Genomic DNA, 27,905 nt, shown 5'->3' with positions numbered 1-27,905 from the left:
GCCAAATGCTGTAATTTGCAGGCATGTACAAGTAGCAGGTATTATTAACTCTGTTAGAACATCTTATATCTTTTTGGAACTTTGTTGGTGAGACTAAGTTTATGGATCTGCTGTGGCCATTTAGAAGGAGACCTGATCTCCCTGTTGGAATTTGTATTTACCGTATATACTCGAGTATAAGCCGAGATTTTCAGCCTCTTTTTTGAGGCTGAAAGTGCCCCCCTCGGCTTATACTCGAGTCATCGCTGTCTGCCTGCTCGATCAGCGTGTCGAGCAGACAGACAGCGGACATTCTACCCTTCAAACGCCGCGCCTCCGCCTCCGCCTTCGCCTGTGATAGGCGGAACACTGAATTTCCCAGCAGCCTGTGTTCCGCCTATCACGGACATCGTCTCATCCTCGTACTACGGACGAGGATGAGACGATGTCCGTGATAGGCGGAACACAGGCTGCTGGGAAATTCAGTGTTCCGCCTATCACAGGCGGAGGCGCGGCTTTTGAATTTTAGAATGGCCGCCGAGGCGCCGACGAAGAGCGGCGATCCTGGCAAGGCACGGGACGGAGGCAAGGCAAGGCACGGCACGGGACGGGACGGAGGCAAGGCACGACACGGGACGGAGGCAAGGCACGGCACGGGACGGAGGCAAGGAGGCAAGGCACGGCACGGGACGGAGGCAAGGAGGCAAGGCACGGGACGGAGGCTCGGGACACAGGCTCGGGACACAGGTAGGCTGGACACACACACACACACACACACACACACACACACACACACACACATGGACACACACACACAGGGATGGATGGATGGATGGAGACACACACACACAGGGATGGATGGATGGAGACACACACACACAGGGATGGATGGATGGATGGAGACACACACACACAGGGATGGATGGATGGATGGAGACACACACACACAGGGATGGATGGATGGATGGACACACACACACACAGGGATGGATGGATGGATGGACACACACACACACACAGGGATGGATGGACGGACACACAGGGATGGACGGACACACAGGGATGGACGGACACACAGGGATGGACGGACACACACACAGGGATGGACAGGCATGTCTCACCCTCGGCTTATACACGAGTCAATAAGTTTGCCAGTTTTTTTGGGGGTAAATTGGGGGCCTCGGCTTATATTCGGGTCGGCCTATACTCGAGTATATACGGTACTTCATATTATGGAAAATGTAACAGGTGGTGCTGGAAAATGCAAAGGTGGGCAAGAACACTCCAAAATCCAAAGTGGACAGGAACAGTAAGGTGAAATATGGCAGAAAGATCTCTCTGTTGGCATATCCAAGAGACATATAAGAAGCCCTGAGCTGACCGTCCACCAGGATCAACCTATAACTAGAATATTGCCTTTGGGAACTCTCTCTCTCGGGTTAACAGCCTAGGTTACCGTTGGGATTTGCAATTGAATCTTGTTGAATGTGAAGCAGAGAGCATGCTGTATAGAGCATTACCATTCTTTGCCAGTTATAAATGTTGTATAAGTCTGTAACATTGTAAAATATCTTCTCAGGGGACGAGTTTTATGAGTCATCACCATATGAACCAGTGACCTCCCGTTTGTCTGACATTTTCCGCGTGGCTTCAATCAACTCTGGTAAGCAACTCACTCAAACTAGATGGTAGAAAATGTACTGCCCTTGTGTTTATTTTTAAAATATTTAACAGCAAATTCTCAAAGGCAAAGAACAATGCAAAAGAACAAACCAACATATGTACAGACACAAAAGTGTTTTTAAAGCAGAAATTGAAATGCGTCTGAAATATAAAAAAGCCAAATGCTTTCTCTAGAGACATGCTGTCAATGTTCCAAGAAGGCAGACTGCCAAATCTAGGCATAAGCCTCTACACAGTTGGTTTTCCGACTTTTCTGCCATAAGTAACAAGTTTGTATATTAATTTGATAAAAAAAATTAGTATGCTATTGAAAATTTCCATATTGCAAGTCAAAGCCCTTTTCCTCCTAGATTATGCATTGGGTGCATTAACAAAGACAGTTAATGATTTTTTTTACATATAGAACTACAATTAATTGGTATGATCTGATTATATTGGGTTTCTCTGTTGAACAAACAACAAGAAGGAAAAATTAAAATAAAGTAGTTTAATTACACACATAGTAAACTGGAGATAATTAGAACAAATTTCATTATTTGCATTTTGGCTAAAGCGGAGCTCCACTCAAATAGGGAAGCTCTGCTGGTGTGCCCCCCACTCCCACATCCGGTTGACTAGAGCTCCTTTTTTAAGATGATATTCTCTCTTGAGAAGAAGAGATTAAGGGGGGATATGATCAACATGTATAAATGCATACGTGGTCCATACAGGGAACTTGGTGTTGACTTTAAGGTCATCATAGAGGACAAGGGGGCACTCTTTACATCTGGAGGAAACAGGATTCAATCTGCAAATATGGAAAGGCTTCTTCACAGTTAAGCCCCATACACACTATCAGATTTTATGCTGATTTTCGTCTACAGATTTACCAAAACCATGTAGTGCGAGGGCCTGCCTGATTGCATACAAATCGAAACTCCTAAGGTTTGACCTCATATTATATGGTTTTGGTAAATCTGAAGGAAGAAATAAGCAGAAAATCTGATAGTGTGTATGGGGCTTAAGAGTTATGAAAATGTGGAATAGACTCCTTCAAGTGTTTCTGGCTAGCTCTTCTAGCTCTGTAGATTGTTTTTGCTAGATACACATAATTTAACTGGATACTATTATTCATAGGTAAAGCTGATCCAGGAAATTTCCTGATTGCCTCTTGGGGGATCAGGAAGGATTTTTTTCCCCTGCTGGAGAAAATTGGATCATGCCTTGCTGGGGTTTTTATGCCATCCTTTGGGTCAACCATGAGTATAGGATTGTGTATATAAGATTGTATGACTTTTTCCCCCCTTTTATTGGTTGAACTGGATGAACTTGTGTCTTTTTTTTCAACCAGACTAATTATGTAACTATGTATAATTTTTTAAATTGCATCCTAAATAAGACTTTTGGGGCCAATACACAAGTAAGAATTAGTTGGGGGTCAAGTCAGAGTGCCCTAAAGTTTTATCATTTTCTGAGGGTAAGCTAGGACAAAGACAGGGGAATACTTGATATAGTAATGAGAGATGTGGTGTATAGATCAGGGTAGTATGGCTTCTGTATGCAAGTAGCACAGAAAAAAAAAATGGGCGGGGGTATAGAGTGAGGAGGTAGGAAGGGAAAGGAGATGGAGTGGAGTTAGCAATGGGAGGGAGGAAGTGATGTGGTCTCTCCCCACCTTCACCATAGCTTTGTCTTAAATAAGGAAAGAATTTGTTGTGAATGGCTATTCTGGGACTCTTGAAAGTACCTAAACCAGTGGTCATCAACCCTGTCCTCAGGACCCACTAGCAGACCAGGTTTGCAAGATAACTGAAACTCATCACAGGTGATCTAATTTGCTGCTCAGTGATTGCATTATCCTACTATGCATCTCCCCAAGGTAATACATAAAATCTATTAATAATCTCAAAAAAATGTGGGGTGTCCGGCGCTACCTAATATTAAAGAGGAGGACCGCCGTTGTTTCCACCAGGCCAAGTGTCACCTCAAATCAGTAGATTGTTAATATACATAAACCTTTCTATATTAGTTGAGAGTATTCGAATAATCGCAATGTAAATTCAATAAATTGTGAAAAAAGGCCTAGAAATGCCCATATAAAGTGCTTTTGTGCAAAAATAAGTGCAACATATGATACTTAATGTGACTGACGCTAAAATTCACACAATTCCCACTGTGTGTTGAATTAATCAACACTAATGAACTACAAACAATCAAATAATCAAATTAAAGTGCAAATGTATGAAAAACCACACGGTATGGCTATAAAATTTATAACCATATACTCCAAACCTCATATATCGAATGGTGCAAAATCGCAAAAAAAGAAAGCATCCAAAATGGATGTGTATGCGTGGGATATATATCAAACAACTTTCTTATATATCATAAACAAAGAAATAATTATGTTCATAAAAAATAAAAATAAAAATTGTAATGAAAATGAAAATAGAAACTTTTTTTAGGAAATAAACGATAAAACCAAAATTACAGAAAACAGAGAACAAAAAAGAAAAAAGGAGAGCAAGAAGTCTATTAATGTCCACACGTGAAAAATAAGAAAATTGAATAAAAAATCAAAAAAATCCTCGATTGTGCAAATCCAGCAGAAAAAAAGTGACTTTAGTGCTTGTGAATATATTCTTCAGGTGACTGCGTGCTCCCCCACAAGGTTCCCCACTCACCAGAAAGATACACCCCTACAGGGGTACTGTGCCTTCAGATCAGTCTTTATGCGATTCCAATATTCAGGCCCATATGCGATACAGTTTTTCCAAGAGATACACCCCTACAGGGGTACTGTGCCTTTAAATGCGATAACGGCTCTCAGGCCCATATACGATATCCAAAAGGAGAGTCCAGTTTATTCCTCATAGGAGAAAAGATAGAATCTCCATAGTGTAATATGTAATTTGTATGCGATCAAATGGAAGCACTAATTAATTGCTTTGGCAGAAAAAACTTTTATTTTTATAAGCATATATACCAGAGAAAAAATGATTTTTTTTTTTTACATATAGCAAAAATGATATACAACAAAAAATTTATGGAAGTTATTATTATCCAATACTCCCACTTAACATTTAAACATCAGTGGGGTAGCAGAAAATAACAATCAAAAAGATCCCATAAAAAATAAAAATATAAAAAATATAAAAAACGCCAACAGAGGACGGATTTTAAAACATTCAGATGGCTCTCAACCCGAAGGGATCGAGGCTAATCCTATATTAATCAGCAAGAGATCCGCAAAACGGAAAAAATCATCCGCTCCAGATTAGCTTTCAATCATTGCAGGCAGTCCAATACTGTAAAATATGGAGTGGAGATCCCAATACTGATTACCAGGTTGAGGCTGAAAATATCCCCTCTGCAGGCTTAAAAGCTATTCGGGGCCGATCGGAGGATACACAGAGTGCGCTCCAGCTGCGTTCCAACCGTTCGTGGCGACCCGGAAATGACGTAGTGTGCATGGCTCCGTCGAATTGGATAATAATAACTTCCATATATTTTTTGTTGTATATAATTTTTGCTATATGTAAAAAAAAAATTAATTTTTTTTCTGGTATACATGCTTATAAGAATAAAAGTTTTTTCTGCCAAAGCAATTAATTAGTGCTTCCATTTGATCGCATACAAATTACATATTACACTATGGAGATTCTATCTTTTCTCCTATGAGGAATAAACTGGACTCTCCTTTTGGATATTGTATATGGGCCTGAGGGCCGAAATCGCATTTAAAGGCACAGTACCCCTGTAGGGGTGTATCTCTTGGAAGAACTGTATCGCATATGGGCCTAAATATTGGAATCGCATAAAGACTGATCTGAAGGCACAGTACCCCTGTAGGGGTGTATCTTTCTGGTGAGTGGGGAACCTTGTGGGGGAGCACGCAGTCACCTGAAGAATATATTCGCAATCACTAAAGTCACTTTTTTTCTGCTGGATTTGCACAATCGAGGATTTTTTTGATTTTTTATTCAATTTTCTTATTTTTCACGTGTGGAAATTAATAGAATTCTTGCTCTCCTTTTTTCTTTTTTGTTCTCTTTTTTCTGTAATTTGGGTTTTATCGTTCATTTCCTAAAAAAAACATTTTATTTTCATTTTCATTACAATTTTTATTTTTATTTTTTATGCACATAATTATTTCTTTGTTTATGATATATAAGAAAGTTGTTTGATATATTTCCCACGCATACACATCCATTTTGGATGCTTTCTTTTGCGATTTTGCACCATTAGATATATGAGGTTTGGAGTATATGGTTATAAATTTTATAGCCATATCGTGTGGTTTTTCATACATTTGCACTTTAATTTGATTATTTGATTGTTTGTAGTTCATTAGTGTTGATTAATTCAACACACAGTGGGAATTGTGGGAATTTTAGCGTCAGTCGCATTAAGTATCATATGTTGCACTTATTTTTGCACAAAAGCACTTTATATGGGCATTTGTATGCCTTTTTTCACAATTTATTGAATTTATATTGCGATTATTCGAATACTCTCAACTAATATAGAAAGGTTTATGTATATTAACAATCTACTGATTTGAGGTGACATTTGGCCTGGTGGAAACAACGGTGGTCCTGCTCTTTAATATTAGGTAGCGCCGGACACCCCAAATTTTTTTTGAGATTATTAACTATTTTGAAAACCCCTTGTGGGGATTTCTTGGTTGGGGGGCTGCAACCTATACAGTGGTGTGAAAAAGTGTTTGCCCCCTTCCTCATTTCCTGTTCCTTTGCAGGTTTGTCACACTTAAGTGTTTCGGAACATCAAACCAATTTAAACAATAGTCAAGGACAACACAAGTAAACACAAAATGCAATTTGTAAATGAAGGTGTTTATTATTAAAGGTGAAAAAAAATCCAAACCATCATGGCCCTGTGTGAAAAAGTGATTGCCCCCTAAACCTAATAACTGGTTGGGCCACCCTTAGCAGCAACAACTGCAACCAAGCGTTTGCGAAAAAACGTGCAATGAGGCTTTTACAGCGTCCTGGAGGAATTTTGGCCCACTCATCTTTGCAGAATTGTCCTAATTCAGTTACATTAGAGGGTTTTCGAGCATGAACGGCCTTTTTAAGGTCATACCACAACATCTCAATAGGATTCAGGTCAGGACTTTGGCTAGGCCACTCCAAAGTCTTCATTTTGTTTTTCTTCAGCCATTCGGTGGTGGACTTGCTGGTGTGTTTAGGATCATTGTCCTGCTGCAGAACCCAAGTTCGTTTCAGCTTGAGTACACGAACAGATGGTCGGACATTCTCCTTCAGGATCTCTTGGTAGACAGCAGAATTCATAGTTCCTTTTATCACGGCAAGTCTTCCAGGTCCTGAAGCAGCAAAACAGCCCCAGACCATCACACTACCACCACCATATTTTACTGTTGGTATAATGTTCTTTTTATGAAATGCAGTGTTCCTGCTACGCCAGATATACTTGGACACACACCTTCCAAAGAGTTCCACTTTTGTCTCATCGGTCCACAGAATGTTGTCCCAAAAGTCTTGGGGATCATCAAGATGTGTTGTGGAGAAATTGAGACGAGCTTTGATGTTCTTTTTGCTCAGCAGTGGTTTTCACCACCGAATGGCTGAAGAAAAACAAAATGAAGACTTTGGAGTGGCCTAGCCAAAGTCCTGACCTGAATCCTATTGAGATGTTGTGGTATGACCTTAAAAAGGCCGTTCATGCTCGAAAACCCTCTAATGTAACTGAATTAGGACAATTCTGCAAAGATGAGTGGGCCAAAATTCCTCCAGGACGCTGTAAAAGCCTCATTGCACGTTATCGCAAACGCTTGGTTGCAGTTGTTGCTGCTAAGGGTGGCCCAACCAGTTATTAGGTTTAGGGGGCAATCACTTTTTCACACAGGGCCATGATGGTTTGGATTTTTTTTCACCTTTAATAATAAACACCTTCATTCACAAATTGCATTTTGTGTTTACTTGTGTTGTCCTTGACTATTGTTTAAATTGGTTTGATGTTCCGAAACACTTAAGTGTGACAAACATGCAAAGGAACAGGAAATGAGGAAGGGGGCAAACACTTTTTCACACCACTGTATAGTATGTTTTAACAAGGGGGGCAATCACTTTTTCACACAGGGCCATGATGGTTTGGATTTTTTTTCACCTTTAATAATAAACACCTTCATTTACAAATTGCATTTTGTGTTTACTTGTGTTGTCTTTGACTATTGTTTAAATTGGTTTGATGTTCCGAAACACTTAAGTGTGACAAACATGCAAAGGAACAGGAAATGAGGAAGGGGGCAAACACTTTTTCACACCACTGTATATACATATATATATGTTTTTTTATATTTTTCTACTTCTTGTACTACAGAAGCGCGGCTGTGTTCAATCTTATTAATAATACATAAAATCTGGCCTGTTAGTGGGCCCTGAGGACAAGGTTGATGACCACTGACCTAAACAATGGTATGGTGTTTGTCTGCAGTTAATTGTTCAAGACGCATAATAAAGTCCTAATGGAGTCCATCTACTACCTACAGTATTCTTCAATTTTGGAGGTCTGTTGAGGTTGAGGTCAATGGCATCGAATGAATGCCCTGGCCACTGTAAGGGAATGGTAATGGTTATAACTTGTATAGGTCTGATAAATATGATGTGATTTTCTAATCCATTGTTCAAAAGTGAAACTCTGCATCACAGGGAGGGGGCAGAATTGCCAAATAATCAGGCCTACATAGGGATTGGTGTTTTTTCTTACATTTAGCTAGTGTTCACCTTGAACTCGTTTTCAAAGAATTTTTGGTTGCTAAAATTATACATTTTGTTTTACCATACGTCACTTAATCGCTTGCTAAATCTTGCTTTATTTTCCTCAGATTTTTAAAAGTCTGATTGTGAAATTAATAGTGAAATGAATCGTAAAATATGGTGAAATATCGACAGAGGGTTATATTCATAAGATAGTGAGATGGACTTATTATGGCAAAAGAAGAGCACTTAACATTTATAAAGCATAGCAGTGTGCTTTGGGGTCCCAAAACAAAAGGATCGCAATAAAAGATAATGAAGGAAAAAAAACCACCGGAAGAAAGCCCGGGCATTTGACCTGTCAAAGTCAGGTGGCCGGCCTCTTCTCCAATCAAGTGACCTGAATGGGACATAAAATGCAGGTCGTGGTGCAAATGAACACCGCGGAGTACAGAGGAGAGCATATAGTGATATCTGCACTCCACTATAAATCGGCACTAGATTGGTGATACCAAAAAGCAGAACAAAACTGCCTGCACGACTATGTACTGATTCTCTAACTTCCCCCATCTGCAAGTACTTAAAAAAATGAATCACACCAATCTAAACGTTAATACCAAAAATAAGTGCAGAGCCTCTAGTATCAAACGAAATCATACAATGTTACTATAGTAATATACTGCAAAACTCAAATGATGTAAGTGTCTATACCTGTGAACATCTTCACCCAAAAAAATAATATAATTATATGTGAAATGACATGCTTAAATTTCCATTTCAAAGTGTTCTTATTGGCAATCTTATCATGCAAGAAAAAAAAAACAGAGTGCTCTCCCTCCCTGCCTTGTGCACCACAAACTACTCACCTTATTTACAATATTTATACACAGACATAAGCTTAATTGGTACATAAAGCTGTAGTGAGCACTATATTACTTTTCCTTTCCTGAGTTCTTGCTGTGTTCTGATGGCTATGACCAGAGTAAGTGGATGAATTTAACCCTTGCTCCAACCAAATGCTTTTAGATCTCCTGTAATTGAAGAGGTCTGTGTACATCGGTAAGCAGTTTGTGGTGCTCCAGTTGGAGAGGGAAAACAATTTGGTTGTTTGTTTTTTTCTTGCATGATAACATTACTTTGAAATTTAGATTTGCGTATGTTTTTCATGGCCATTGCACCTAATATTGCACTTACTACACCACTAATAGTGGACATGCGGTAAACTTTATGAACATTTTGTTTTTATTATTCTATTGTTGTATAACGTGGTAGAAAGTATTTTTTATATATTTGCCATTTCATATATTTATGTAATTTTTTTGTGTGAAAATATGTTCACAAGTATGGACACTTACAATATTTGAGTTTTTCAGTATATTTCTGTAGCAACTCTGTATGATTTAGTTTGACATTAGAAGCTCTGCCTAAGATTGGTAATAACACAGTAAAATACAAAGGAACCATAAATATACATTTTAAAAATGCCACTCTAAGGAAAGTAGCTTTTCTTGTTTCTCTCCATATGAATGTGTCAAATTATGGAGCAAAGAAATGCACAGACAGTACAGGACACCGTTTGAAATAGGTCAACTTGGTGGAGTTGACATTACTCAAAAAAAAAAAAACAATAGCAAAATATGAATTCTGACTTGTTTTAAATAGGCCTCTAAGGAGGGATATGAAAATTTGCATGCTTGCCTGTCTCCGTGGCCTCTTACTGTCCCTTATACAGATGAATGATGGAACAGGTTAGAGGCAGGAACACACGACATCAGCACTTGACTTGTATGCAGGTTACATTAAACGGCACAAAGGACTGTAGAATTGCAACTTCAAAAACATCTTCTCTATTACAGAATCCCCATATAATTTAAAAGCTCTGTGAAGCAAAAGTAGTCCATATTGTCATGCCACATTTGGGGTCACAGAAAACCCTTTTCCCTTTGAAGTCCTATGTGCTCTTTCTTGATTCATGATTATTACTGTATTCTAAAACTGCTCATTGGGGGAATCACTGCACAGAGCAGCACTATGAAGTTGTGCATATATTTACCTTTTCTGTCATCAATAAAGTCTTGCAGACAAAGAAATATGGTATGCTGTAAGCATAGGTTCTGTCAGAATCTATTAACATTTAATGCATTGTGCACCTGTGATACAAGATCCTCAGAGCACTATGGACTTTCCAAAGAGGCAGTATAGTAAAGGTTACCTCCATTCAGACACTCCCTGAATGAACCCTCAAGCCTAGTACACATGGGTCAAATATCTGGAGGTTCTGGCTGGTTCAAAAGAAACCAGCCGACATTCGGCCCGTGTGTACGGCAGCCGGTGCAACAGAAGATGGGTGAACAGCAAAGGGGCATGACTGAAAAAGGTCTGCCAATTGTTAGTACAGCGGCTCCGTTTTTTTGTTTTTTTTTAGTTCAGCCCGTTGGGTTTAAAAAGATAAAAAGACTATTGTGTACCAGGCTCTAGACAGAGGACAGGTGAGGGGGTGGAGATCACTGCTCTAAAAAGTTGTGTGCAAATTTCAGCTTTAGTTGCTGAGATCTGTAAACAACAAGAATTTTTCAGTAAAGCAATATATATTGTGAGGACTTACTCCAAATGCAGAGCTTTTCATGAACTTCAGTCCAGCCAGTAAAGTATATTTTTGAAGAAAAGTGTACATCACAAAGGGAGTTACCCTTGCAGGTGGTGTTCATCTCTGCAAAAAAACACATTTATTCCTAGCTTTTCATTGTATCACCCGATTCTCCAGCCCTCGGCCTGTCCACAGACAGGGCCGGATTAACATAGGGGCTATTGGAGCTGCAGCTCCAGGCCCCTTTCTCAAAATAGGCCCATTTGCCCAAAAAAAAAATTATAAAAAAAAAAAAAAAAAAAGTTTGACTTCTAGGATTGTAGCTCGGCGATCAGGAGTCACAGAGACCCCATATTGGGGGGTAGGTAGCCGGAGACCCACTCCAGCGCTGGTTAAAATATGGGGCTGCTATCATCTATGGTTCTGGAGATACGGGGCTGCTTGCACAGCCTGTCAGAAGCTACATACAGAGCGGCAGTATAAATACAAGCTGGAACACTGCAGCAGACTGAGAGGATGACCTCACAGTGCTTATAATAATTATTTGTATATTACTTATGATAATTAACCCCTTGGCAACCAGGCCCATTCTGACACTTCTCTCCTACATGTAAAAATCATCATTTTTTTATGCTAGAAAATTACTCAGAACCCACAAGCATTATATATTGTTTTAGAAGACACCCTATGGAATAAAATGGTGGTCTTTGCAACTTTTTATGTTGGAAAGAAACTGTTTCATTCATAAAAAAAACACTAAAGTTAGCACGATTTTTTGTTGTGTACTAAGCCATGCTTTACATTTTTTTACAGGTTACATGTTTAGAGTTACAGAGGAGGTCTAGTGCTAGAATTATTGCTCTCACTCTAACGATCGCGGCTTATGTAACCTGTGTGTATCTGGCTCTGATACTAACCAGTGCCTACCCAGGGACTGACTAGTATCTCTCCCCAGCCTGTCCCCACACACCCTCTCACCTGCTGATCTGTGAATGGGGCAATCACTCCCGCAGTGTTATTGTGTTCTGCCAGTGAATACAATGATTAGTGTTGCTAACTATAGCTGGCAGCACTGATTGTTTTGGGGAAAACCTGACAGGCTGGTTGTACTCAAGTCGGTTAATAGGTTGACTTGTGTAAAACCAGCTAGCCCATACATAGATGGACTATGGGTGGTCTCTGCTTAATTGGTGTAATTTCAATCCATGTGTGGCCCGCTTAACCACTACGCAGTCCCTAAACATCCTTCCACAAACCTTTACATTTTTCCTTCCAAGATTACTTCACCCTCCTCTCCTATACATAGTGCCCACTGTCATACTCTCCACACTCCTCTCCTATACATAGTGCCCACTGTCATACTCTCCACACTTCTCTCCTATACATAGTGCCCACTGTCATACTCTCCACACTTCTCTCCTGTACATACTGCTCACTGTCATACCCTCCACACTTCTCTCCTATACATAACGCCCGCTGTTATATCCTACACACTCCTCACCTGTACATAGTGCCGGCTGTCATACACTTCTCTCCTGTACATAGTGTCCACTGTCGTACCCTCCACACTCCTCTCCTATACATAGTGCCCACCACCATACCCTCCATACTCCTCTCCAGTACATACTACTCACTGTCATACCTTCCACACTCCTCTCCTATACATAGTGCCCACTGTCATACCTCCAACACTTCTCTCCTATACATAGTGCCCACTGTCATACCCTCCACACTCCTCCCCTGTACATACTACTCACTGTCATACCTTCCACACTCCTCTCCTATACATAGTGCCCACTGTCATACCTCCAACACTTCTCTCCTATACATAGTGCCCACTGTCATACCCTCCACACTCCTCCCCTGTACATACTACTCACTGTCATACCCTCCATACTCCTCTCCTATACATAGTGCCCACTGTCATACACTCCTCTCCTATACCTAGTGCCCACTGTCATACCCTCCACACTCCTCTTCTGTACATACTACTCACTGTCATACCCTCCATACTCCTCTCCTATACATAGTGCCCACCGTCATACCCTCCCTCCACACTCCTCTCCTGCAATTACTGCTTACTGTCCTACTCTCCACACTTCTCTCCTGTACATAGTGCCCACTATCATACCCTCCACACTCTTCTCTTATACATAGTGCCCAATGTCATACCCTCTACACTCCTCTGCTGTGCATACTGCCCACTGTCATACCCTTCACACTCCTCTCCTGTACATAGTGCCTTCTACCATACCCTCTGCACTCCTCTCATGTACATATTGCCCACTGTTAGACCCTCCACATTCCTCTCCCTCACCTGCACATACTTCCCACTTTTATACCATCCATACTCCTCCCCTATGCCTCTTACCCACAAAAACTGTTCTTTAAAATTGTACTGAATATCCTCAATGTTACCAGCTCTAGAATGGGCACTTTTGTCAGTTCAACTAAAGGAAATCTCACAGTCCTCATATTTGTTCTGCTCCATTATTAGTACTTATTTCATTTTGTAATTACTATTGTGATGTATAGAGGAACATAGGGGGATGTCAGCTACTCTAAATATAGCACTTGTAAAAAAAAGCCTCCCTGAAAATATTTTTGAAATGTTGACAACCATGTACTTAGGCACTGCCCAAGGGCCACAGGGTCAGTAGGAGCCCCATGAGAGACTCTGGTGATAGTAAAGCGGTAGTAAACTTTTCTAACATTACTACTTTTTAGAGGCCCTGGGGTAGGTTATGCCATAATGTACAAGTATGCCCAGCATATTAGCACATTAGGGTACACTTAAATTGTCAGACTGAGCCCTCCAGTGCTGTGCTGTGATCAGTCCGGCGGGGCCCGGGCACTTCCATCTTCACCCAGTCTTCCTCCTGGGTTCTGTGCCTTCCGTCACTTGCCTTGGCCAGGCTGCGTTGATGTCATTCCCACACATCCTCATGTGCATCCTCTCTCTCCCATCCCCCCCTCTCGCTCATCCTCCCTCCCTTACCCCTCACACCTCTTTCATCCCCTTTCTCTCTCGCTCTCATCCTCCCTCTCTCTCTTTAATTTGTTATAACAAAAAATAGTTTGCATTTTTATTTATTGTTTATAAAAGGCCCCCCCAAAATTCTCAGCACCAGGCCCATGATGTTCTTAATCTGGCCCTGTCCACAGATAGCCCCCTTGGCATCTGTACACACAGTTTTGCTGCTACTGCAGCACTGGCTCACCAGCCCATTCCCACTTGCCACTCTCTAGGCTTAGTTCTTTTGTGGACCAATTCCACCTGAGCTTAAAGTGATTGTAAAGTCTCGTATTTTATTACTTAAAAATAACAAACATATTATACTTACCTGCTCTGTGCAGTTGTTTTGCATAGAGCAGCCCAGATCCTCCTCTTCTTGGGTCCTCGGCTCTTGTGGCCCTTCCCACCTGATGAGTGCCCCCACAGCAAGCAGCTTGCTATGGGACACACAGGCTGAGTCACAGCTCTCTGTGTCCATTCAGACACGGTGCACCAGATAGGACCTGCACCCTATCACTCCTAATTGATGGACTGACTTTGATTGACAACAACGGGAGCCAATGATGCTCTGCTGCTGTCTCAGCCAATGAAGAGGAGAGTCCTGGGCAGCCAAGTCTCTCATGCAATATCGCTGGATAGAGCTGGACTCAGGTAAGTATTAGCGGCTAAGGGGGACTGCTGCACACAGAAGTTTTTTTATTTGAATGCATAAATGCATTTAGATAAAAAAACCTTCTGCCTTTAGACTCATTTTAAAGTGTTGCTAAAACCAGGACCCTGCATTCACTATATCTGGTCTTCCACAGTACACAGAACATGGAAATGCAATTATTTTAGTAAATATAAACTGCTAAATAATACCTTTTCTCATCAGCAGTATATAGCAGTCTTGTGACTTCTTTTAGTGTCAGGTTAAACTTGTAGGAGGAGTTTTCATTCTCCTCTGACTGTCCTATAAAGCTGCAGAACCCCTGACCCTGGACAGGGGGCCAATCAGCACAGTGCTGATTGGCCCTGTGTCAATCACATGCACTCTCCCAAGGAAAAAAAGAACTCTCCAGCAATACACACCAAATTGAGCATGTGCAGCTTGTCTTCTATCATCTGTACTATAAGGAGATCGATTAGGGACATTTGTAGAAGGAGAGGATCAGAGAAGACAGGATCAAACAGCCTTTTTACACTATGCACAGAATTAACCTCCTTAGGTTACATAGGAAGTATAACAAACATGCTTTACTGCATATACAGACTGATTTTACTGTTGTGGGTTTAGTAACACTTTAATTAAGTACTTGTTCTCAGACACCCTAAGCTGGCTAGGGTCAACACAGCTCAATATTTGTATCTCTTGAGGCTGGATGCAGTTTACCCACATCCAATTCACATGACTGGAGAGCGTGAACGGTTTTTCATATTTTTTCATATTTTGTTATAACATTTTGCAAATGTTGGGTACGTTTTCTCCTGCACTAATGTGCACTGATGAGGCTGCACTGATGGGAACTGATGAGGCAGCACTGATTTTCACTGATAAGTGGCACTGAGGGACACTGATAGGTTGCACTGATGGGCATTGATGATGTGGCACTGGTGGGTACTGATTAGGAGCCACTGATGAGGCTGCACTAATGGGCAATGATAGGTGGCACTGATGGGCACTGATAGGTGGCACTGATGGACACTATTAGATGGCACAAATGGGCACTGGTAGGCGACACTGATAGGCAGCACTGATGATGAGGCACTGATTGGCAGCACTGATGGGCACTGATAGGTGGCACTGGTTTGGCAATGATGGGCACTGATATATGGCACATTCGGGCACTAAGGAGACCAATGTCCCTCTAACACAGCTTCATTTTTCTTCACTCTGATAGCGTGAAGGAAAGAAAAAATGACAACCGGCATCTGTTTATTTCTGTGATCAGCTTTCATTGGCTGACAGCGGAAAGTCCAGTCTTGAGTATGCGGCATCAATCCATAGGATGCATGCTGGACCTCAGCATAGAGATCACTGCTTCCCCACAAGAAAAACAAGAGTGTTACTCTTTAGAAAACAAATAAAATCGAATGTATTGGACATATAGAATGTATTTAGCTTATTTAAAATTCCGCTGTGACTTACTGCAAGCAAGCAGGCTCCTTATTGCAGAAGAGACATGCAATGTCTTATCCGCAATAAAATACACCCACCTGCCTGCTCTCAGCAGACTCTGGCATGTAAACTGAGCTGCACATGCACAGCTCAGCTTCCAACACCAGCCCCAACCCTGTGAGCTGGGATAACTTGCTCCTGCGCATGCACAGACGTGGCATTATCCCACGCTGGACAATAAAAGCAACCAAAGAACAGCACACAAAAGAAGATGCCAGCATTAGCATGGAACAGGGACTGTTGGAGGAAAGGAAGACAAGCTCCCTTTAAACTGTGAGTCTAGTTGAGTTTTAACAGTAATGACCTTTCCAACTTAAAAAATGTTCACTAAATCCACATATAACAGTGACAGGAAATATTGAAATCATGAGTCCAGGTACAGCTATTGTGTACAATTATCTGATTACTTTAAAGATGAACTCCAAGCAAACAGCTAAATACACAAATGAAATACATATAAGGGAGTTATTTTACCTGCCCAAGGATTCATATTGCTATCCATCCATTTCTAATATTTACACAGCTCTGCGACACAGCAGAGCTCTGTCTGGCAGCTCTGGAGACCTGATTGTTCTCTGCTGAAGAGAAGTAAGTCTGCCATTACATGGATTGAAATTCAGCTGGTTCAGCAGGTACCAGCTAAATTTCCATCCATATGTGGGTGCTGTTGTCAAACAGAAGTTGTTCTACTGATTGACTTCAACTGCCCTGTTGGAAGATTTCTGCTCAATCAGTGCTGCAGGCTATAGCATCCCCGCTGTCAGAATGTAATGCCTCATGTTGAGCGAACGAGGTAATCGGGTCCATTATTTTTGTTTGTTCAACCTAAAAAGTTTAAATGAAAAAACTGACTAATGTATGAGCTGCCCTACACTTACAGCTCTGTCAACATTTGTCTAATACCAATGATGTTTCCACAATCTTTCTAAGGCTGGCCACACACAGTACAGTCTGATCGCAGCACCCCACCTAAATAATCGATTTCATCTGTATCCAATCAGGTAGACGTTTGTATTACATATAGACATGTGCAGAGCGAAAACATTTGTTTAATTTTGTTAAGTTATCATTTTGTTTAATTTCATTTGTAATGAAATTCATTTAGTTATGTTTTGTTTGTTTATTCGATTTCAACTGGATTTAACATTTTCCAATGGATACTAAGTATTCTAACTGAATTCAAATCGAAAATATAGAGCCAAATCCATTGTGAAGAATAGCTGGTTATTTTATACAAAATTTTAATTTCAGAAGACGGCAATAGTCTATATTCTTTCTATTTTATTCTATTCAAATTTTAAAAGGCCGCTATATTCTTTCTATTTTATTCTATTAGAATTTTAGAAGGCTGCTATAGTCTTTCTATTTTATTCTATTAGAATTTTAGAAGTTGGCTGTATTCTTTCTATTTTATTCAATTCTATTTGTTCTATTCTATTCCTTTACATTCTATTCTATTATTTTCTATTCTGTTTTATTCTATTCTATTCTTTTTGAAATTAGAATTTCAGAAGACGGCTATATTCTTTCTATTTTATTCTATTCTATTTAAAATTTGAATTTCGAAAGATGACTATAGTCTTTCTATTTTATTCTATTCTTTTCGATTCTATTATTTTCTAATTGCATTCCTTTATTTTCTATTCTATTCTTTATTTTCCATTCTTTTATTTGCCATTCTATTCTGTTTTAATTCTTCTCTAATCTTTTTTAAATCAAATTTAGGAAGATGGCTATATTCTTTCTATTTTATTCTATTTTGTTAAAATTCTATAATTTTCTATTCTAATCTATTCTATTTTTTATTATTTTTCTTTTATTTTCTATTCTATTCTTTTCTATTCCTTTATTTTCTATCCTATTCTTTTATTTTCTATTCTATTCTGTTTTATTCAATTTTTGTTACATTTTCAGAAGGTGGCTATATTCTTTCTATTTCAATTTCGTAAGACGACTGTATTCTTTACATTGTATTCTATTGTATTTTATTTTTTTCTATTCTATTTTATTCTATTCTTCTATATTCTATTCATTTATTTTCCATTCCATTCTATTATTTTCTATTTTCTTCTATTCTATTCCGGGTTTATTCTAGTAGTCTATTTTTTTCTAATTTCGGAAGACAGCTATATTCTAATACACATAGTCTTTGAAGGGAATCAGCAATAGTCAGCAATATGTCTACATTTCAAATTTGTTTTCAAATTAGATTTATTTTTTGAATTTGTTTCAAATATTGAATTTGGATAATTTGCTATTTTGGACAAAATTTTGTTTCCTTATTTTGGATTTGTTTAAATTTGTTACTATTGTAATTCAGAAATTTGTATAATCCGAATCTCCAAATAGCGTAAATTTTGTCCTAATTTAGATTCGTAACTAAACGAAATGGTATGGTATGGTATGGTAAATATGGTATGGTAAATATAAAAATACTGGAAATCAGATTCAAAGGTGTGTGAGAAGCTTTAGACGGACCAAGGTTGAACTCCTACAATTCTTCAGTCCACTATTTAAGCCATTAAAATTGCACTGTAATGAGCAGGTAAGGCCTCAAAGCCACAGGCGCTCGTTCGGGGCCACTTGTCTGCCTGCCTGTCAAAATGGGACGAGCAACTGTGTCCCAGCAGCTGCTAAATCTTTATAATCTGACACGGCCTGCCTCCCGGCAGCTCAAGTTATATAGCAATACTGTCCATTCATGGTCTATGGGCCTTGGTGCCTGTGTGAATGAGGCCTTAGACTGATTAGAATTCGGCCGCTCAGTTCTGAAAAGCCAATGCAGCTGGATGCCTGCACAGCAGGGGGGTACGTTAGCTGACTGCAGAACTCTGCTCCTCCATTATTAGATTCACTTAAAATGAACTATATCCTATGTACAATGAACTAGGGATTCCATGTAGGCAGATATACATTTTTCATTCTGCATAAAATCTGCAAAACAGATCCTCTGGGTCTCTCCTCCAAATATGCAGTTCTTGCTAAAACTGGAGAAATGGTTTAAAGCGCAACTCTACCTATTTGTTATAGATGGCATGGTAAGATGGTATAGATGGTATGGTAATGCCGCGTACACACGATCAAACAATCCGGTGGAAAAGTCCGGCAAACTCAAGTCCGCCAAACAATCCCCCCGTGTGTAGCCTCCGGCATACTTTTTTGACCCGACAGTACGGCGGACTTAGAATTTCGGTTTGCACAAAAATTTGCACGCCGTACTCGCATTTCGGCGGACAATCCGGCCGTGTGTATGCAAGTCCGCCGTACTTTTGAAATGAGCGGACTTTTGCCGCCCGGAGAAAAGTCCGCTCATTTCGAGCAGGTCCCCAGGTAGGCGGGGCCCGCGAAGGAGACGTCGCTGGCCCCACCGCCTGGTATGGACTTAAAGGGGAACCCCAACGCCGAAAAAAATCGGCATGGGGGTCCCCCCCAAGTCCACAACAGACCCTTGTCCGAGCACGCTACCCGGCCGGCCAGGAAAGGGGGGCGAGCGAGCACCCCCCCCCCTCCTTAGCCGTACCAGGCCGCGTGCCCTCAACATGGGGGGTGCCTTGGGGAAGGGGGGGCCGCGTGGCCCCCCCACCCCAAAGCACCTTGTCCTCATGTTGATGAGGACAAGGGCCTCTTCCCGACAACCCTGGCCGTTGGTTGTCGGGGTCTGCGGGCGGGGGGCTTATCGGAATCCGGGAGCCCCCTTTAATAAGGGGGCCCCCGGATACCGGTCCCCCACCCTATGTGAATGAGTATGGGGTACAATGTACCCCTACCCATTCACCTGTAAAAAAAAAGTACAAAAAAAAACACAACACACGAGATAAAATACTTTATTGCACAGCTCCGGGGGTCTTCCGTCTTCGGGGGTCTTCTCGCCAGACTCCTCCGCTATCTTCTTGTAGCTCTTTTGCTAGCGGAGGAGTCCGGCTTTCTTCCTCGCCGCCGGCCTCTTCTCCCGACTTCGGGGGTCTTGTCCCCCTCTTCGGTTCTTCTGCCGGGCCACCGCGCCTTCTTATAGCTCTTTTACAGGCGGTGGCCCGGTCTTCTGTCGCCGCTGCCGCCTTCCGTTCTTCTTCTTCTTCTTCTTCTCCTTCTTCTCCTGGAGATGTTGACTCGGCGCTCTCTCCGGCCACAATGCCAGGGACGCGTGGCCACTTATATAGGGACAAGGGGCGGTGTCACATGGCTTTATGTCACATGGGTTGGTCACATGGGTTGATGTCACATGGGGACTGTGACATCGTAAGGGGGCGGGGTCACCATGTGACACCAACCCATGTGACATAAAGCCATGTGACACCGCCCCTTGTCCCTATATAAGTGGCCGCGCAGCGCGTCTCTGGCATTGTGGCCGGAGAGAGCGTCGAGTCAACATCTCCAGGAGAAGAAGGAGAAGAAGAAGAAGAAGAAGAACGGAAGACGGCAGCGGCGACAGAAGACCGGGCCACCGCCTGTAAAAGAGCTATAAGAAGGCAGAAGAACCGAAGAGGGGGACAAGACCCCCGAAGTCGGGAGAAGAGGCCGGCAGCGAGGAAGAAAGCCGGACTCCTCCGCTAGCAAAAGAGCTACAAAAAGATAGCGGAGGAGTCCGGCGAGAAGACCCCCGAAGACGGAAGACCCCCGGAGCTGTGAAATAAAGTATTTTATCTCGTGTGTTGTGTTTTTTTTTGTACTTTTTTTTTACAGGTGAATGGGTAGGGGTACATTGTACCCCATACTCATTCACATAGGGTGGGGGACCGGTATCCGGGGGCCCCCTTATTAAAGGGGGCTCCCGGATTCCGATAAGCCCCCCGCCCGCAGACCCTGACAACCAACGGCCAGGGTTGTCGGGAAGAGACCCTTGTCCTCATCAACATGGGGACAAGGTGCTTTGGGGTGGGGGGCCACCCGGCCCCCCCTTCCCCAAGGCACCCCCCATGTTGAGGGCACACAGCCTGGTATGGCTAAGGAGGGGGGGCCCTCGCTCGCCCCCCTTTCCTGGCCGGCCGGGTAGCGTGCTCGGACAAGGGTCTGTTGTGGACTTGGGGGGGACCCCCACGCCGATTTTTTTCGGCGTTGGGGGTTCCCCTTTAAGTCCATACCAGGCGGCAGGGCCAGCGACGTCTCCTTCACGGGCCCCGCCTACCTGGAGACCCGCTCGAAATGAGCGGACTTTCCTCCGCGTGTGTGGGCGAGTCCGTTCATTTCGAAAGTACGGTGGACTTAGTACGGCGGACTTAGTACGCCGTATTAGTCCACTGAAAAAGTGCCGTGTGTGGGCAAGTAGCCCGTTCGAAAATTCCGACGGACAGTTTGGCGGACGTCCGCCAGACGAAGTACGTCGGACAGCCGGCTACGTGTGTACGCGGCTTAAGGCATACAGTCCCCTAAAATATTTACTGTTCTCCGAAATGTTCAATGCTTGATGCTGTTGGAGAGCTGTACATATAATGAGACTTAAATACCGATGTTTGAAGTTGGGTGCAGTGTACATAAACATCCAATCGTGCGCAGAGGAGTTTAAATGGACCTTGGTGTGAAAAATAAGTAGTAAAACAGCTGTTACTTGCAAAAAAAGACTGTAAATGCTGACCTTTCCTGATGAGGGCACCATTAAAAACAAGAAAGTTCACCAATTCCTGTCTCTCCAAGTCCCCTGAAAAACTGACACTTCTGGGAGTGTCAGTTCTCTGGATCCACTGCAGCTCTCACTATTTTCTTCTGCTGACTACTACAGTGGGGAAAATAATGATTTGATTACCTGCAGATTTTGTAAGTTTTCTCACATACATAGAAATGAAGGGTCTATAGTTGTTATCATAGGTGTATTTTAAATGATAGAGACAGAATGTCGACCAAAAATCCAGAAAGAACATATGATACAAATGTTATAAATGGGAGTTGTAGTTCAGTGAATAAAATTAGTATTTGATCCCCTACCAACCAACAATAATTTTGCCCCCCCACAGACTGGTTACAGTATGTGCTCATGTGCTGCACAGATTGGACCTGTCGATCTAAGAAGGTGCTCCTAAATGACAACTCGTTATGAGTATAAAAGACACCTGTCCACAGAATCTCTTTCTTAAATTCAAACCTTATCATCATGGTCCAAAGAGCTGTCAAAGGACGTCAGGGACAAGATTGTAGACCTGCACAAGGCTTTGATGGGCTACAAGACCATCAGCAAGAAGTTTGGTGAGAAGGAGACAACTGTTGGAGCGATTAATCGCAAATGGAAGAAATACAAAATAACTATGAATCTCCCTCGGTCTGGAGCTCCATGCAAGATTTCACCTCATGAGGTAAGAATGATCACGAGAAAAGTGAGGAATCAGCCCAGAACTGCACGGGAGGAGCTTGTGAATAATCTCCAAGCAGTTGAGACCACTGTCACCAATCAAATGGTTGGTAACAGAATACACTGTCATGGATTGAAATCCTGAAGTGCCGCAAGGCCCCCCACCTTAAAGCGGGATTCCACCCTTAAGTGGAACCTCCGCTGATCGGATCCCTCCCCCCCTCCGGTGTCACAATTGACACCTTTCAGGGGGGAGGGGGTGGAGATACCTGTCAAAGACAGCTATTTACACCCACTTCCGGGCATAGACTCCCGTGGGAGTCTACGCCATTTCCTGCCCTGCCGCGCTGTCTGCTGGGACACACACAGGTCCCAGTGACAGCGCGGAGATTTCCTATTGCGCGGCGCAACTCGCGCATGCGCAGTAGGGAACCAGGAATTGAAGCCGATTCGCTTCACTTCCTGATTCCCTCACCTAGAATGGTGGCGGCAGCAGCCGAGGGCCGAGCGATCGATCGGCCTCGGCTGCCGGCATCGCTGGAACCCGGGACAGGTGAGTGTCCATTTATTAAAAGTCAGCAGCTGTAGTATTTATAGCTGCTGGCTTTTAATATTTTTTTTTTTTGGTGGAATCCCTCTTTAAGAAGGCAAATGTAAACGCCCCTCTGAAATTTCCCAATGGACATCTAAATGATTCAGAGAAGGATTGGGAGGAAGTGCTGTGGTCAGATGAGACTAAAATGTAACTCTTTGGCATTACTTTGACTCGCTGTGTTTGGAGGAAGAAAAATGATGATTATGGAATTAAGAACACCATCCCTACAGTCAAGCATGGAGGTGGAAACATTATGCTTTGGGATTGTTCCTCTGCTAAAGGTACAAGCTAACTTCGCCACATTGAGGGGCCAATGGACAGGGCCATGTACAATATTATAAAATCTTGGTTGAGAACCTTCTTCCTTTATCCTGAACACTGAAGATGGGTCGTGCCTGGGTCTTTCAGCATGACAATGACCCAAAACATACCCCAAAGGCAACAAAAGTGTCTTAAGAAGCACATTAAAGTGGAGTTCCACCCAAAAGTGGAACTCCGCTCATTTGTTTCCTCCCCCTCTGGTGCCACAATTGGCACCTTTCGTGGGGAGGGGGACAGGATAACTGTCTTTGAGGGCTTGGCTCCCTCCTCTTTGCCAGGTCACCGGGCCAATAAAAGAGAGGAGTGGGGCTTTGCACATGTGCAGTAGGGTTCCCGGCGTGAAGCCGTAAGGCTACACTGCCAGGTTCCCTTACCCGCAATGGTAACGGCAGTACCCGATAGCTGATGGAAACATCAGCTGCGGTGTCAACATCGCTGGACTCCAGGACAGGTAAGTGTCCTATTAGTAAAAGCCAGAAGCTGCAGTATGTGTAGCTGCTGGTTTTTAATGTTTGTAGCAGTGGGCAAACCTCCGCTTTAAGGTCATGGAGTGGCCTTAAATCCTATAGTAAATGTATGGAGGGAGCTGAAACTTCAAGTTGCCAAGCAACAGCCAAGAAATCATATGGATTTAGAGAAGATCTGTAAAGAAGAGTGGACCAAAATTCCTCCTGAGATGTGTGCAAATCTGGTAACCATCTACAAGAAACGTCTGACCTCTGTGCTTGCCAACAAGGGTTTCTCCATCAAGTAATAAGTCATGTTTTGCTTGGGGAGCAAATACTTATTTTACTCACTGAACTGCAACTCAATTTATAACATTTGTATGATGTGCTTTTTCTGAATTTTTGGTTGATTTTCTGTCATTATCATTTAAAATACACCTATGATAAGAATGATAGACCCTTCATTTCTTTGTAAGTTGGCAAACTTACAAAATCTGCAGAGGATCAAATAATTATTTTCTCCACTCTATGCCATTGGAGGACTGTAGCAATGTGGAGATTGGCAGAAGGAACTAATAAGAGCTATCCCCAATTTTTTTTTTTTAAAAAGCTAATTTTTTCCTCAGTTTAGGCCGATATGTATTCTTCTACATATTTTTTTGGTAATAAACGTATATTGATTGGTTTGCGCAAAAGTTATAGCGTCTACAAAATATTGGAAAGATTCATGGCATTTTTATTTATTTATTTATTTACTAGTAATGGCGGTGATCAGCGATTTTTATCGGGACTGCGACATTATGGTGGACAGTTAAGACACTTTTGACACACTTTTGGGACCATTGACATTTATACAGTGAACAGCGCTATAAAAATGCACTGATTACTCTGTAAAAAAAAGGGAAGGGGTTAACACTAGGGAGCGATCAAGGGGTTACCTGTGTTCTCTCAGGTGTGTTCTAACTGTAGGGGGATGTGACTTACTAGAAGAGATGACAGATCATTGTTCCTAGCTACTAGGAACACACAAGCTGTCTCTCCTCTCCTCACAGAACACACATGTCCCTGGTCTAGCTCTCGTTCCCACGATCGCACGTGGCCAGCGGTCATCACGATCGCCAGCCACATGCATTTGCACCCCTGCCTGCTATCCCCACTTAAAGGGCCAATGTACATCTATGGCGGTTCGCGGGAACATGCCGACCAGTATAATGATAGCAGCTGGTCAGCTAGTGGTTAATGTGCTATTAACCACTTCACCCCCGGAAGATATTACCCCCTTCCTGACCAGAGATTTTTTTGCGATTCGGAACTGCATTGCTTTAGCTGACAATTGACGTCTTTTTTTTCCCCATAAATAGAGCTTTTTTTAATGGTATTTGATCACCTCTGCGGTTTTTATTTTTTGCGCTATAAACAAAAAAAGAGCGTAAATTTTGAAAAAAAATCCATATTTTTTACTTTTTGCTATAATAAATATCCCCCAAAAATATATATACAATTTTTTTTTTCTTCAGTTTAGGCCAATATGTATTCTTCTACATATTTTTGGTAAAAAAAATCGCAATCATCTCTGCAGTTTTTATTTTTTGCACTATAAACAAAAAAGAGCGTCAATTTTGAAAAAAAAAACCTATATTATATTATATTAAAGTTTTATTTTAATAGAATACCCACACCAAAGGCCATCTTGTTCTTTCATAGAACTGAGAAACGTGACGTCTGACGGTAAAAAAAAAATGATATATATTTTAGAATGACAATTTGCCTTTTACCTGCAGGCACAGAATCGTCCGTATCCAGGCAGAATGCCTGTCTCGATGCAGCCAAGTTCTGCAATGTGAATGATTCCTGCAAGAGGTTCCGTTCCGCCTTCATATCTGCCTGTAACCCACCAGTTGATGAGCAGTGTAACCGTCGTAAGTGTCACAAGACCCTCCGCACCTTCCTGGAGAAGATTCCTTCAAACCTGACCTACCCACTCCTCTTCTGCCCCTGCAAAGATAAACCATGCGCTGAGCGGAGACGCCAGACCACAGTGCCAAGCTGCTCCTTCAATCGCCCTGAACTTCCTAACTGTTTGGAAATTTGGGGCACCTGTAGACAAGACCCAGTGTGCAGGTAACACAGCACTCTTATTGTTATATTTATATTGGACCAATTTTTTGGGCAACTGACCATTTTTTTCTCAGGTTTTTATTGGTGATGTTAATATATATGGGGGTTGGACACATTTATGGAAACCCTACATGATTTGTAAGTGTGAAAGTGACAACATGTTACGCGTTGAAATCGGAAGTGATCATTGCCCGGTACCTGGTTTGCGGGGCCCTCAACAGAAGTTGGCTACTTATCTATTTATAGCGGCCACGCGGACCATTGCCCAAGCCTGGAAGTCCCAACGGGTAGATTTTCAAGGTGTTAAAACCCGCATGACTGCAATGTTACTTCAGGAACGTATGTCCAGTATTGTTCATGATTCTCATGCTAAATTTCTAAAAATCTGGGAGCCGTGGATCTCCTATGAGTTCCCCGCGCTCCAAGCTGCATGCCTGGGCTTGGTCTGACTCCTCTTGGCGAGGCACCCACACCCGAACGTCCCCCCCCCCCCCCCCTTCCTTCCCCTTCTTGTCTCTCTATCTTTTCTTCTTTTGTTCCCTATTTTTCTTCACTTTTCTTTGTAATCTCTCCCATTGCTAACGAATTCTGCTGCCCCCCGTAGGAGGGGGTGATGAAAGAAGGGCCTGCCCTCCGGAAACGACGAGGGAACGAGTTGCCTGGTTCTGGAACCAGTCTCGATACCATCCCCTACTCATATTCCCTCTTTTTTCTTCTGTTTATTATAAGTATAATGTGATGGCTGGCCCTTTGGTTTTACATCCATGCTTTGTAGCCCCTGCGAGGGCGCACAAGGAGCAGATTGTAGTCTCTTGTTTGTTCCTGTTTATTCAACTTTTCAATAAAAATATTGAAACAGAAAGCGGAAGTGATCTAGCATGGGACAGTAGGCAACATAAAGAAAGAACACTAGACACACCAAACTGGATTAATAAAAATGTAAAACTGTAAACAAAATCAGTCAAAATCAGTGGGCCTTGTTCAAATATCCTTCTGGCGACTGGCAAAGACCCCCCTGAGCCTCCTTCTTAAATAGCGGTTCTTGGAATATCTGGAGTGTTCTCAGGTGATCCTAAATGACCTATCCTAGAAGCCCCCCCAGAACATTCGCAATCAGCTGACCTTTTTTGACCTATCACACAACCCCCTATTGAAATCAATCAATGGGTGGTTTGAAACTCCTACCACCATCATCCCATGAGGGAAAGGGAGCGGGGCTTAAAAACAAGCTATCCCCCCATTCTTTTGTTCCTCTGCCGCTACAATTTTTGGCCAACCATGGGCACCCTATGATGCAGATATTGTTTCCCAAAGACAACACCATTTACCAAGAGGATAATGCTCCAATTCACACAGCTGGTGTTGTCAAATCGTGGTTTGATGAGAATGAAAACTATTTTTTTCACCTTTCCTGGGTGCCGCACCTCAATATAATAGAGCCACTATGCCCAATTTTGGAGAACAAGGTTCAGACTTGTTTTCTGCCCCCGCATCTGCATCTCTTCGAGAACTGGAATAATTTTTGCATGGAGAGTGGTATCAAATTCCATTAACCACTATCCAAGAATTTGTCAGTTCCCAGGAGAATTCAGACCATCTTGGACCCCCTCAGGCCACCCTCATGAAGTCTGTTTCTGATTGTTTGGTCAGAGACATTCACACCAGCGGCCTGCTGGAGGTCATTTTGTAGTGATCATCCTGTTCCTACTTGCACAAAGGAACAGATACCAGTCCTGCTGAGTATCTGAAGTCTGCTTTTTTCCTTATTATCTTCGATCGCAGTGGCCATCAACAGTCATCTCAGAGGTCATCCAGGCCAGTGGGATGGCCTGCTGAGAGCATCTCTTGTTGCCAACCTCCCAAACATTGAGCTAGTATTACTGATTCACTGAATTACTTAATTCCAAGGTTCTGTTTTTTTGGGGGGGTTTTTTGCGATAAAAAAACTAAAGATCTAATTCTTTTCACACTATGAAAAACGTAAAAAAAATCTTTAGCTGCCATGA

At 42.2% G+C, this 27,905-nt stretch overlaps 1 protein-coding gene across 1 annotated transcript in view; it reads left to right on the top strand.

Annotated features, from left to right (window-relative positions):
• GFRA2 (GDNF family receptor alpha 2) overlaps positions 1–27,905 on the top strand; it is a 151,494-nt gene that overhangs the window by 107,397 nt on the left and 16,192 nt on the right. Inside the window, exons 3-4 of the mRNA XM_077469801.1 lie at positions 1,559–1,642; positions 25,563–25,902. Coding sequence (XP_077325927.1) covers positions 1,559–1,642; positions 25,563–25,902 — 424 coding nt within the window. The remainder of the gene's footprint in view (positions 1–1,558; positions 1,643–25,562; positions 25,903–27,905) is intronic.

The sequence above is a fragment of the Lithobates pipiens genome, unplaced genomic scaffold (assembly GCF_037356315.1).
Source record: "Lithobates pipiens isolate NorthernLeopardFrog02 unplaced genomic scaffold, aLitPip1_a1.2 Scaffold_8, whole genome shotgun sequence".
NCBI classification, from domain to species: Eukaryota; Metazoa; Chordata; class Amphibia; order Anura; family Ranidae; genus Lithobates; species Lithobates pipiens.
Note: the sequence above shows the minus strand (reverse complement) of the source record. Positions and strands in the feature narration are given on the sequence as shown.